At 32.8% G+C, this 12046-nt stretch overlaps 1 protein-coding gene and 1 long non-coding RNA gene across 6 annotated transcripts in view; one reads left to right on the top strand and one right to left on the bottom strand.

Moving 5' to 3' along the window:
• The window catches only part of LOC110627696, a 27515-nt gene extending 16684 nt beyond the window's left edge, over positions 1-10831 (top strand). Inside the window, exons 6-19 of one of the 5 annotated variants that reach the window (XM_021774046.2) lie at positions 1757-1801; positions 3164-3363; positions 3484-3945; positions 4171-4267; positions 4368-4547; positions 4628-4717; positions 6284-6346; positions 6497-6571; positions 7960-8010; positions 8604-8681; positions 8972-9106; positions 9411-9515; positions 9673-9738; positions 10176-10831. In XM_021774046.2, coding sequence (XP_021629738.1) covers positions 1757-1801; positions 3164-3363; positions 3484-3945; positions 4171-4267; positions 4368-4547; positions 4628-4717; positions 6284-6346; positions 6497-6571; positions 7960-8010; positions 8604-8681; positions 8972-9106; positions 9411-9515; positions 9673-9738; positions 10176-10250 — 1722 coding nt within the window. In that variant the 3' untranslated portion in view covers positions 10251-10831. Of the gene's footprint in view, positions 1-1756; positions 1802-3163; positions 3364-3483; positions 3946-4170; positions 4268-4367; positions 4548-4627; positions 4718-6283; positions 6347-6496; positions 6572-7959; positions 8011-8603; positions 8682-8971; positions 9107-9410; positions 9898-10175 lie in introns of those variants that run through there. The other 4 variants (XM_043948874.1, XM_043948873.1, XM_021774045.2 and 1 more) reach the window with 4 other exon arrangements.
• Positions 9857-12046, bottom strand: LOC110627698. The gene is made up of 2 exons (XR_006348003.1): positions 11812-12046; positions 9857-10287 (listed from the first exon to the last, which is right to left on the bottom strand). It is a non-coding gene; the product is annotated as an uncharacterized LOC110627698 (long non-coding RNA).

The raw sequence follows: 12046 nt of genomic DNA, 5'->3' as shown, positions 1-12046 counted from the left end.
TAGGCTTATAATGGCTGTAACGTAACGATAACGATATGGCACTACGCAAATTTTTCAAAAAAATTTGCAAAGTTCATAAATAAAATGATATTGATTAGATTTAATTCAGAACAATGTATACGAATGCATAATAAATATAAATATATAAAATATAGATTATTTAACTTAAGTTAAACATCTTGTAGTTTAAAATAAGCAAAACCAATATAATCTTTATAAATCGAGTAAATTAATAGCTCAAATACAATTTTAACACAAAAGTAACACTTTAATCCATCAAAATTTTTTTAAAAAACAGAAAAAATAACAACTAAAAACTAAGTTAAACATCATGTAGTTTAAAATAAGCAAAACCAATATAATCTTTATTCGAGTAAACTAATAGCTCAAAATACAATTTTAACACAAAACTAACACTTTAATCCACAAAAGTTTTTTAAAAAAGAGAAAAAATAACAACTAAAAACTAAAATAGATAAAATTTAACCAACTTTTTAGAAGAAATAAGTTTGAAAATAGAGTAGTTTATGATGGATTTAAGCTTATATGAGAAATATGCAAGAAAGATTGAAATTTGAAAGAGAAAGGTAAGAGAAAACTTTAAAAATATAGCTCTTGAAACTGCTAAAAAGTGTTATGTAAGGACTGTTACTTTGCAAATCAGGGGGCGTTATACAGGATAATGGGTAATGGCCCCCCAAAATCTGTTACATAACAGCCGTTATGTTACCATTATTTAAAACCATGGTACCAATCGAATACAAATATAGGTGTAAACAGTAAATAGTGCCTATAAACAGTGATGATGAACAATACTAATGAACCGTACCAAAATAAAAATTTCAAAAATTTGAAAACTCTAATATCATACTAAATTTAGAATAATAAAAGAGGGAGAAGATAATAACACAAGAAGGTTTACGTAATTCGGTTACGAGAGACTATATCTACGGACACAAAACCTCAAAGGGCTACATCTTTATTGAATTGGGTTATCTCACTAAAAGGTCTTTGTTTATAATGGAAGATCCAAGACATATATGATATGATACCATAAATGAAGAGATTCTCGAACTATAACAGGAATATATCAATTCCCATAATCATAGAAATATATAGACATAATTATTCTATCTATTTAGGAATACAAATCCTATATTAAATAGATTCAACTTTCTATAACATTCCCCTTAATTGTAGCTTGAAATCTCATCAATTCTAACTGGATTCCAGGGAGATAGCTTATGGTGAAGCTTCTTATTTCTTGGTAATGCTTACAACACTACTTGCTGACATTATGAGTCATAGTCTTTCACTTTATTCACCTCAGCACCTAATTAAAGATTGATTTCCATGTGCACCCCCTTAGTGTGTTTTCCTCAATTCAGAAAGCTTTTCTTTTTCACTTTCCATTGGATTGATTAAAGAGTACAATTATTAAACACAAATTTTGTTTTGATCTAAAAGGATGAAACAGGTTTTCTTTTATTTTTCTTGGTCAATAACTACAAAAATTAGAGATTCCAACTATAGATTTGATTGATTGATGAGAATTGCATCGCGACTTAATTTGGATTGAAAATCTATTAATATATCTTTGATTCTATCTATAATTATTTTGAAAAAAAAAATAAATTAGAAAGCCTTTTAGAGAAAGGATGAGACTAGTACAATAGTTGTAGATATATTAATTAATTTACAGCTCTTTGGGTAATGGGCTTTCAGCAACATTTTCAGTACTGCATATTTTTTGCAGGTGCATGTGGGCAGGGATGATCAAGCATTCACATTTTCACTTAAGGTAAATGTTCTTTTGTTTCTTCAACTCATGTACATTTCATATCCGTAATTCCATGTCTTCCTTTATAGAATGCTTTTGAGCTGGATTTTGTAGAGAATTGTATTGCTGATGTATTTCAATATAGAAGAACATTACATATTTATATACAAGAGTCATAACTAAAAAAGGAATATAAATTCCTAAAATCAAGCTTGAGATCGAGTCTAAGATCAAGCCTATGTATATACAATATCTACCATAGTTGAACATATTCTATTTTCTATAACAGATTTGAATCGCAATAAATGGAATTATAACTAATTGTGGTTTGATAAACTTATCCAAACTTGCAGTTTATCTTTAGATTCTAATATTAAGGAATTAATTTACTCTTTGCACATAATTGATGTTTGACTAAAATGTGGTTTGGCTTTGCAATCATTTTATCATAGATGAAAATTTTTGCAGTATTTCTGCTTCAAACAATATTTATTTAAACTTTTAAATTTAACATGGTTTGAGTGCTGTTTCCATCTTGGGTTCAGAGGAACACTGAAACAGAATGGTTTCATGTTCCTTCTTCAATTGGTCAGTCCTCTTCATTGATATTGCTTTTTCAAATTTCTGCGCTGTCTCCTCTGGTTGAACCCTGTCCGGTAGATTTTCTGTTTCACTAATCTCCCTGATCAGTTGTTGGATCAGGATGAAATTACCTAGGCTTCTATGAATAATAATAAATTGTTTATTATCCAATTACTTTTAAATTCGGCTCCTAATTAAAATAAATAATTTGGAACAATGTGCTTGGAGACCATAAAAAAACAACACCATTTGGACGAAGGTGCAAGTTTGTGTGGTGGTGACCATCCATCCTGTCCCATCTTGATTCAACTCTATTTGTATGTTGTCAACCATGTTAGTTTCACGTGAGTTCCTGATCTGACCTTGTTCTTCCTTTCATGAATGGATGCATGTTTAATGCCAAGGCCCATTGGCTAAATTCTCTTTCAAGCTATCTTCTGTTTCTCTTTGCTGTGAACTGTTGTGCCCCTCCTTTTGGAATTTTCAACCTCTCCCGTACCAGAGCGCCCTAAAAATTGATTACCCATTTTTTTAACTAAGAGAAGCTTAAGCCACTTTATGTATCTGAATTTTTTCATACATGAATTTCTTTGTCTAATTTCTTTCATTTTTCATCTGTTTTTAAATGAAATTTCTCAGCAATAGAAGTGTTTATGCTCTCCACTTCTTTGCATGACTTCCATTTAAATTTTTGTAATTACAAAAATGGATCTCTAATCTTATTTGTATATTGGAATTTTCTCTCTGAGATTCAAGAAGTAGAGTAATACTCAATGAATATTCTATTGTTCCCTTGATCAGGTTGCAGATAATGACACACTTTATGGGGTTTGCTTACATGTAACAGAAATTGTTCAAAGGCCACCTGGTATTTTAGGCTCCATGTCGCCCCTTTCACGATTGTCTGGACGGTGCTCCCGCTTTTTGGTTTCTGCACCTCGCTGCTACTGTGTGCTGACTAGAGTTCCTTTCTTTGAGTTACATTATGAGATGCTGAACAGGTTAATTTTAGTTTTGTTCAACTTGTAAAAATCAGTAGTTTCTCAATTGCGGAGGGGAAAATTTTGATGTTTTAAGCATTGCTCCAGTAAAATTTACTGTGTTTATTTGCTTGGATGCAGTATCATTGCACAAGAGCGTTTGAATCGGATAACACAATTTGTTACTGAAGTATCACTGAGTAGTGTACCTTCAACATCCAAACAACATGATAGGGAGTGTGATGTTGATTGGATGGCTTCAGCAATACCTGTTGACAGTGCAGTGGCCCTTACTGCTGCTGCTGCTGGAATTATATCAGATGATGAGATCCGAACCTCATCACCAAAGACATGGGAATCTCATTCTCCTGAAAGTGGTAGGGCTAGTGAGGCTTCAGATTCGAGTCATGTAAGGGAAGTTGATAGGGATGGTAGGAAGAATTTTGATGATTGTGCTTCTGAATCATCAGAAACTCATTCTGATGCTGCAGAAAGAATTAATGAGAGCTGTGAACATGGTCAATCCTCTCCTGAGATTGGGACATTTAAAGGTTCCAGGAGCCATGGCTTGCAATTGCGAGAAAGTTTTGATACCCTACGCAGGTAGTAGACTTGCAATTGTCATATGTTTAACTTAGTCTTCATTGCTCAGTTCTGTATATGAAAATTTTTAAAGTTTGGTTTGATAAATATAAATTTTGCAGTCTTTATATAAAATTTCCTGCTCTTCATTCACTCAGTTTCAGTTAACTTGATAGTTGTCATCTCTACACCATACAATGCCCTCTTCTGTGGTACATTCAATAATATATTGTTATCTTTTGGCAGTTCAGTTAGAAGCATGACATTAGAGGATGAGGATGATGAACTTTTTGCAAATTGTGAAAAAGATTTTGATGACGACTTAATAATGGAATGGGCTAGGGTTAGTTTATTTTCTTTTTTCCTGGACATCTATTATTTTACATATGTGATGCTTTAACTACCATTGAATCAATCTTCTTTTGGGTGTGAATCTTGGATAGGAACACAAAAATGATTTGCTGCAGATAGTTTGTAGTTATCATTCCTTGCCTCTTCCGCAACGAGGAAGTAAAATAGTTTTTAAGCCTCTTGAGCACTTACAAGCTATCGAGTATAGGCGGCCTTCAGCTTCTGACCTCGGCTTTTCTGAAATTTATCTGGCTATATCTGAAGCTCCTGTGGTATCTCTTTCTTCACTAACAGTTCTTCAGCTATGATCATTGATTAATGCATTTGCTTACATCTACTAATATTGTAAAAGGTCAATGCAAAGTTAGCTGCTGCTGAAGAAGCCCTTTCACTATCAATCTGGACAACTGGAACCATATGTCGAGTTCTGTCGCTTGAAAGTGTAATATTCTTGGCATGCAAAGTTGCATGGGATTGATTTCAGCAGTGTTTAGTACATCAATTTCCTGAAAGTTGTTCTTGATATGCAAAGTCGCATCGTGCTGTTTTTTTTGGGCCGTTTGTTACTCTGTTTTCTCGAATTTTCATTTTAATTAATTATTGTTTGTTTATCAATTTCTTTAGTTTCACATTATCAGTCATAGTGGGCATGGACTTGTGCAATGGTAAATTCTTGGTCATGAAATTAGGAATGCAAGTTTGAGGTTTCAAAGTAGCCTCTTTTAAGGATCCTACTTCAGAGGGATCTCGTTTGGGCAGTAGTCTACCTTGTTGGGGTACCCTGCTGTAGGATCTTGCAGCTTTAGATCTTTTTGAAAATGTAGGCTTAATCTGAAAAAGGGTCATATATATTCCCAACTAGTTTAGGATAAAGGTTTCATTGAATTAAGTCATCCTCACTGGAATAAATATGCAGAAGAAGAATACATGAAGTAATTAGAATTGAAAGCTACTGAATTCCAAGCGATTAAAGAATATTTATAGAGTTCTAATTCCCCTAAACAGGATAGGAATAGAACTCTACAAATAGTAAGTCTAACCACATTTAGTTTGAAATATAGGAACAGACTAGCCCTAACTAAACTAGGATTACAGATTACCAAATAGCTTCCTAAATAAAACAAAAGAGATTAAAAACTAAATTAGAAATAATACAAAGCTAAGTAGGAAGTTTAAATGAAGTAGGGGAGCTTAGGAGACAAATCTGGGGAAAGCAGCATTAAATGCTTCCCAGACTGGTGATTTTCACGCACCAAGTGGCGTGCTGCAGGTATCTTTCAGCAAACAATTTGAGCACTTTGGATCCTTTCCCTTCCTCAAAGGCTTCCCTTGTTTCTGGTTCTCCACATCAGATATAAAATTGTTTTGAAGCCTTTCTGTGGATCAACAAAGTGTTTTCTGCAACTGCAAACTCTCTGCTCCTCTTGTTCTCTACTTTTTTCTCTAATTTGTTTACAGAACGGTAGATGTTTGTAACCTTTGGTTGGTGCTTACTTATGAAGTTCTGGAGTGGGATAGATTATTTATAGAGTTTTATCAATTCTACATTCATATTTCATTCCTTATTTCAGCATCCAGTGTTGTTCACTGTCATCTGAGATTATACTTTACTGTTTTGTTGAGAGGTGTGAGGGGTGGACTCCAAGTTATAGGCAAGATTCCTTTTTCTTTGGTTCCTCTTTACTACAACTCCAACCCCCTTTTTGCACCTTATATTTGATTTCATCTCTGAAATTCTTGAACACTGTTTATAGGGATCTGAATTTGATGCTTTCCTACACAACTTTACATTTTGTAGATATGAATTTAGTGCTAGTTCATTGATGTGTCTTCTAGCTTGTCCTTTGTAGAGGTTGTGCCATGAGTGAACAAAAATATTTCATGTCAAACACACAGTAAGTATATATATATAAGCTGTTCGTTAACTTTGTAATTTAGATGAATCTCTTTTTCACTTCATCTATTTGAGGTTCCCATTTAATGTGTCTAGCCTACATCCATCTTCCAGGTTTTGATGCTAATTACAGGAGTATTACTGGAAAAACAAGTGGTGATAGTATGTCCAAACCTGGTGAGTTGAAACTGTTATCATACTGACCCACATGAGGATTTTTTTTTTCCTTTTAAATGTTTCTCAGTTTCTTATTTGCAGTTTTTGAGAATTCTTGTTGCTTAGTAATGGCTAGGCTTTTGGTTATGACTTTAGTTTCAACCAATGCAGGGTGTTCTGTCTGCTATAGTGTTATCTCTTGTTCCCATGATTCGTCCATTTCAATGGCAGAGTTTATTTCTTCCAGTAAGTTGAATAGTAGTTTGAAAGGTTTCTATTTAGAGTCAGCAAAAAACATTATGGTTTTGTCTAAAATTTTTTCCCAATTATCAAATAATAAGAATTATAGAAGGTATAGCTACTTGTGCAACTCTTGATGACTTTAAAATATACATGAGAGATGGGAGTGTTCAGTGGTCAGTTTGGATCAAATTTAGATCCAAACTGACCTCATCCACCATGAAGACTATTTATTTGCCAATTCAATTTATATTGATTATTGGTTGATCATCAGTTTTCAACTACAAACCATTTAATTGATGAGGTTTTAATTGCTCTAAACCTCATCCAACCATTTTTAATATTATGAATGTGAAATTAACTATAAACACAAATAATCAGCCATTCAAGTCTCAACAACCATTAAGAATTAATTTGTAAAATATAAGGACTTATTTGTAAGTATATTATTTAGGATCAACTTATAAAATTTTAGGTACTTATTTAGTTCTTGAATAGAAGTACAAGAGTTTAATTTGATTTATATCCATCTAATTAAACTTGAGGGATTTTATTGTTTTAGATGAAAACATATTCTGGAGAGGCATTCTGATCATTTTTAATAGATTTAACAGTAAGTTAACTATGATTTTGATGGCAGTGACAGAATTATAGGTTTTTTTTCAAATATCAATGACTCAATGGTAGAATTTTAAAAATTGAGGACTAAATCTTACATTTCACTAAAATATAGGGACTAAACTGAAGTTTACCTAAAAAGCATTATAAAGATTAAATAAAAATAAAAATAATTTAATTGAGATATTATATATTACATTCCTAATAATAGAAACACAAAAAAGATTTAATTAATACTTTGTCCCATAATTTTTATCCAATTTATTTTTTCACAAATATAATTTTTTTTTAACTTTTCAATTATTCTCATCTTAAATACATTAATTTTATTAAATACTAAAAAATATTTTGGGAGGTTTCTTAGAAATATGACAAAATTAAATAGGTATATAATAGCCAATTTATATGATATTATAATATAAAAAAAGAAAGTGGACAATAATTTTAGAATAATTAAAAAAAAAGATAGAAAAAAATTATGGGACAGAGAGTGTATTATATTATATCTAAATCAATGAAAAACACAAAAAGGGAAAACAAAGTTAGAGCTAGAATGTGAAAATTGGATATAAAATGGTTGCTTTTTTTTCAAACCAACAAAAAACTAAAGAAATTGAATTAAATATCCAAACCAATGCAATATTACATCTTTATGTAGTTGACCCTTGGTCTAGAAGAACTTGAAATTTGTGGTATCTGTTGCTCATGCCGTTAGCAGGTATTAGTATAACTGGCATAGTTGACACTCAGCTAAATTCTTTATTGATCTTCTACAGGTTCTTCCCGGGAGGATGCTTGATTTTCTTGATGCTCCAGTTCCCTTTATTGTGAGTTACACTAGTTTTGCCATTTTCGTCAACAAGATTCATGTAATTGTGATAGTTGTGTCAGTTAACCTCTTTTCTTTGCCATATGATTCATTATTAGAACCTCCACAAACTAGAACTCTCGTTTTTTTTTGCCAAACTTCAGGATGTCGTAACATAAGAACTTAAGTTCAGAAACTTAAAACAGCAATGTGTTATGAACTTGTCAGCTGAGTGATATTACTTACTGAATATGAATCATATTCTTTTTTCTGCTCCAATATGTCGTAGCCATCGAATAAGAGTTAAATAAGAGGAGAAAAGGTGAAGACAGCATATGTTCAATTAGGTGTTAGTATTAGCCTTATATGAAGCTCTTTATTATGTGTTGGTGATCTGGTTAGCTTATAACGTTGCAATGCCTTGTAAATTAGAAGGTTCAATTTGATGTGGTTTCCATGGTTAATTAATCTTGAAATGAAGTGCTTGTTTGCTAAGATTTCAAGTTCTTTGTAGATAAAAAACACACACCAATAGGTCTTTTAATGAAAATCTGCAGTTTGGAACTTGCATAAAGTTGGCATTGTTTTGATATAGCCTACTTTGTTTTGCAGGTTGGCATACAACAAAAACCAGCAGACTTGAAGATGAAAACATCTAGTTTCATACATGTTAATGTCGTCAAGGATCAGGTTTTTTAGGATTTTTTATTTCATTTTAGTTTCTTACGCTATAATTTGTTGAAAACACATAATGCTGGTCATCCTTGAAACTTGTTACGAACTTCTTGTCCTTATAATCCTGCACATCAGCTTTGAGCTCGAGGCACTGAAAACCTCTTCATAAAAATACTATTCTGTCATAACAAAGCACCAACATCTCCTAGTAGAAATTTTAAATTTCTAATAGTCCAGCCATGTTATGAGTGATTTATTGTTCATACTGCTGTCTATTTTCCCTTATTTTTCTTTGTGATTTTCAGGTCAAAGTGTGTCGCTTGCCGACACTTCCACACTATAAAGAGCTTTTTTCTGAACTTGCACCATATCACGCTAAACTATCGTCTCAAAAATCGATTGCTAAAAAGCATCCTGTATATAGGTGCAACGAAATTCAGGTAGTATTTATTGGAATGAGAACTTTGCAGCTTCTATGACTAATTATCTTAGTACCAGAAATTTCTATCTCCCCAAAATCATTAAATTGCATGATAAACATGAATCAAAACTTATCCATGCTAATACAAATACCATATGATTCTCATATGAATATGAAGCACATGTTTTGGTTATCGGATGAAGTTTTAGTAATCAATTATAGGATATAAATTTTTTGGTTCTGAGGCCCGTTAATGGCTTTATACTTGCAACTATTATCAGTTGATGTCTTCTGATAATTTGTCTATATTCACTGATTCTCAGGCTGACGCTGCAATCAAATTTTTGAAGATCATGAGACACTACTTGGAATCTATTTGTTCAGATCTGAGGTCCCATACAATAACTAATGTACAATCAAACGACAGGGTTAGACAAACTGAAGTTATGATTTCTATTTTCGTTCTATTAATAGGGGGAAAAGCAGTTACCAAAAACAAAGAGACTATAGGGGGGAAAAAACCTTGTAATCATCAAGTCATAGCTTTGCATACTTATCTAACAGTATCTTTGTCTTCCTTTACAGGTTTGCTTACTTCTTAAAGACAGCTTCATTGATTCCTTTCCCAATAAGGACCGAACATTTATAAAGGTAATTTCAGTTTGGTTTAAAAAATGTACCAACTTATTTTACAATTGTTTGTTCCTACATTTGATATTGGCTCCGATTGATTCACATAAAATATTTTCTGGGCAAAAACTTTTGGATACTAAAAAAAAATTAGTCAAAGGAATATATGTTCTTAGTTAAAGGAAAATTAACTCACTTTTAGAAAAAATGACTTATTCTTTTCAAAAAAGGAAGTCATTTTTCAGATTATGAGAACCACCACACTTTCTATATATGAATCTTCCATCACTCTTGCTGCTGAGTTAATACTTGTGATTAACTGAAGCACGTATCCTGAAGATTTTGATATGTTACTTGTTGAGCCTTTGCAGTATGCACTCTTCTCAATTCTCAATTTTCTTGAATGGATTAGTCATAGAACTTTTAATTGCTCATGTGTTCTTCTATGTATTTTGCAGCTATTTGTAGACACACAATTATTTGCTGTTCTATCAGATCATCGTATGTCAAGCTTTGAGCATGGAAGCCCCTAACTTAACCCTTTTACAAGTTGCACACATCAGATCGAAACTGCAAAATGCAAATTAAAGCACTAATCAGTGCAGTAGAAGAATAATGGCTTCTGTCACTAACACGGCTGCAAATTACGATGATCTATTCACTTTTCGAGCCATAGAATATGAAAACTGAGAAACAGCTGAGAGGTTGCAAAAAGAAATTTTGTAACATAGCAATATAGCAATAATCGCAGATGCGTAACAAGTAACACGAAGGATATGCTTATTGAATTGCCTACGGTAACAAATGGAAGTGATCAGTATTCCAAGTTCCAACCGTCTGAGGTGATTTATAGTTTTGGGCTCATCAAAGGTTTTTCTCACTTTAAGCTCTTGTAAATGTCAATAGTATAATGAAACATTTTCTCAGGGGCTTTTTATTCCCAGGTTGTATGTTTATTAGATTCACCTCATATTATTATTATTATGGGAAGATTTTCATGTGTCGTTTTGAGTAAGAGGTGCTAGTTACTGCTATGTAATTCTTGTACGAAAGGAAAGTTTCTCTGTAAGTTGGATATGAATGAAATTACGAGATTCTTGATTCCTTTTTCTTCTAATTATTTCTGGCTCTGTTTCTTTCCTCCTTTCTGGATCTTCTTTCTTGTCCTTTATTTTGTTATTCAAGTTAGGTTCACATCGATGGTGTCAGAGCTGATGATCCTTGGCTATGGGTTCTGCTGCTAATTTTACTTCTCTTCCGCATCTAGGGGTTCCTCCTCCTTTGATTCAAAAATTCTCTCCTCTCTCTCTGTTCTATTTCTTCCGTTATTCTCTTTCACAGTCTTGGTTGTATCAAAATTCATCTCCTTTTCCTCTCATTATATCCCAAAATTATTAGTTACCCATCAAATTGCACAACATTTCGGCCATGAGTTGTGTTCATCTCTTAATATCTATGAACTTGTCAGCTAAGAACTTGTTTGGTTGCAAGTAAATAAACTAAAATGGCAAAAATCTCCATTGTTAGTTTTGCTACGAAATTAACTTCCTATGAAATAGAGCACTTTACTTACTCTCTGCGGAAATAACTTTCCAAATTGGAACTTGGTCTAAATGAAAGAAGGAAAGTAGTCTTGGTCTCTAATGTGAGGAAATGTACACATTGGATCATATTTATCATCAGAAACAAAGATGGGTTACCATCATAATTCATGTTGAAGATGAGGAAATTATTGATGTTGTTGAATAATTCTCCTCTTGGTCCTATGAAGAGAAACAAAAAATTGAAGGAACTTCAGATGAAATAAAAGGAAGTGATGAGGAAGAAATTGGGGAAGAACATCAAGTATTTTCATTTGGATGAAATTGCTATTGAAGAACTTGCCTCAGTTGAATTAAACTTCAGCAACTTTTATGAGTTCATGTTTAGCAGTAAACAACTTTGGATCCATTTTAATTTTTTAGACTAAAAAAGCCTACAACTGTAGATTTAAGTTTAGAAACCAGTCGTTTCATAAAAAGTCAAGGTATAGCTTCCTCTTTTCTTTAATGCCACAGTTTTACAATTTTAGAAACCAGTTCATAGAAATGTTACCTGAATGGAGTTCACCACGACATGTGATATGGCTTCTATGGAACTCTTCATGGTGGCCTTGTAGGACGAAGAGAGAGAAGGGAAACCATTGGACTTGTCGGCGGAGGTGTTCCGGAGAGGGGGAGGAGGAGTAAGGCGGCTGGTGGCGTTGCGATTTGTTCGAGAGGGGTTTGGGGGATTGTTCTTCATTCTCTTCTTTTAAGAATAATTGCAGGTAGAGAAATATTTATTTTCA

The sequence above is a fragment of the Manihot esculenta genome, chromosome 12 (genome assembly GCF_001659605.2).
Source record: "Manihot esculenta cultivar AM560-2 chromosome 12, M.esculenta_v8, whole genome shotgun sequence".
Lineage (NCBI taxonomy): Eukaryota > Viridiplantae > Streptophyta > Magnoliopsida > Malpighiales > Euphorbiaceae > Manihot > Manihot esculenta.
Note: the sequence above shows the minus strand (reverse complement) of the source record. Positions and strands in the feature narration are given on the sequence as shown.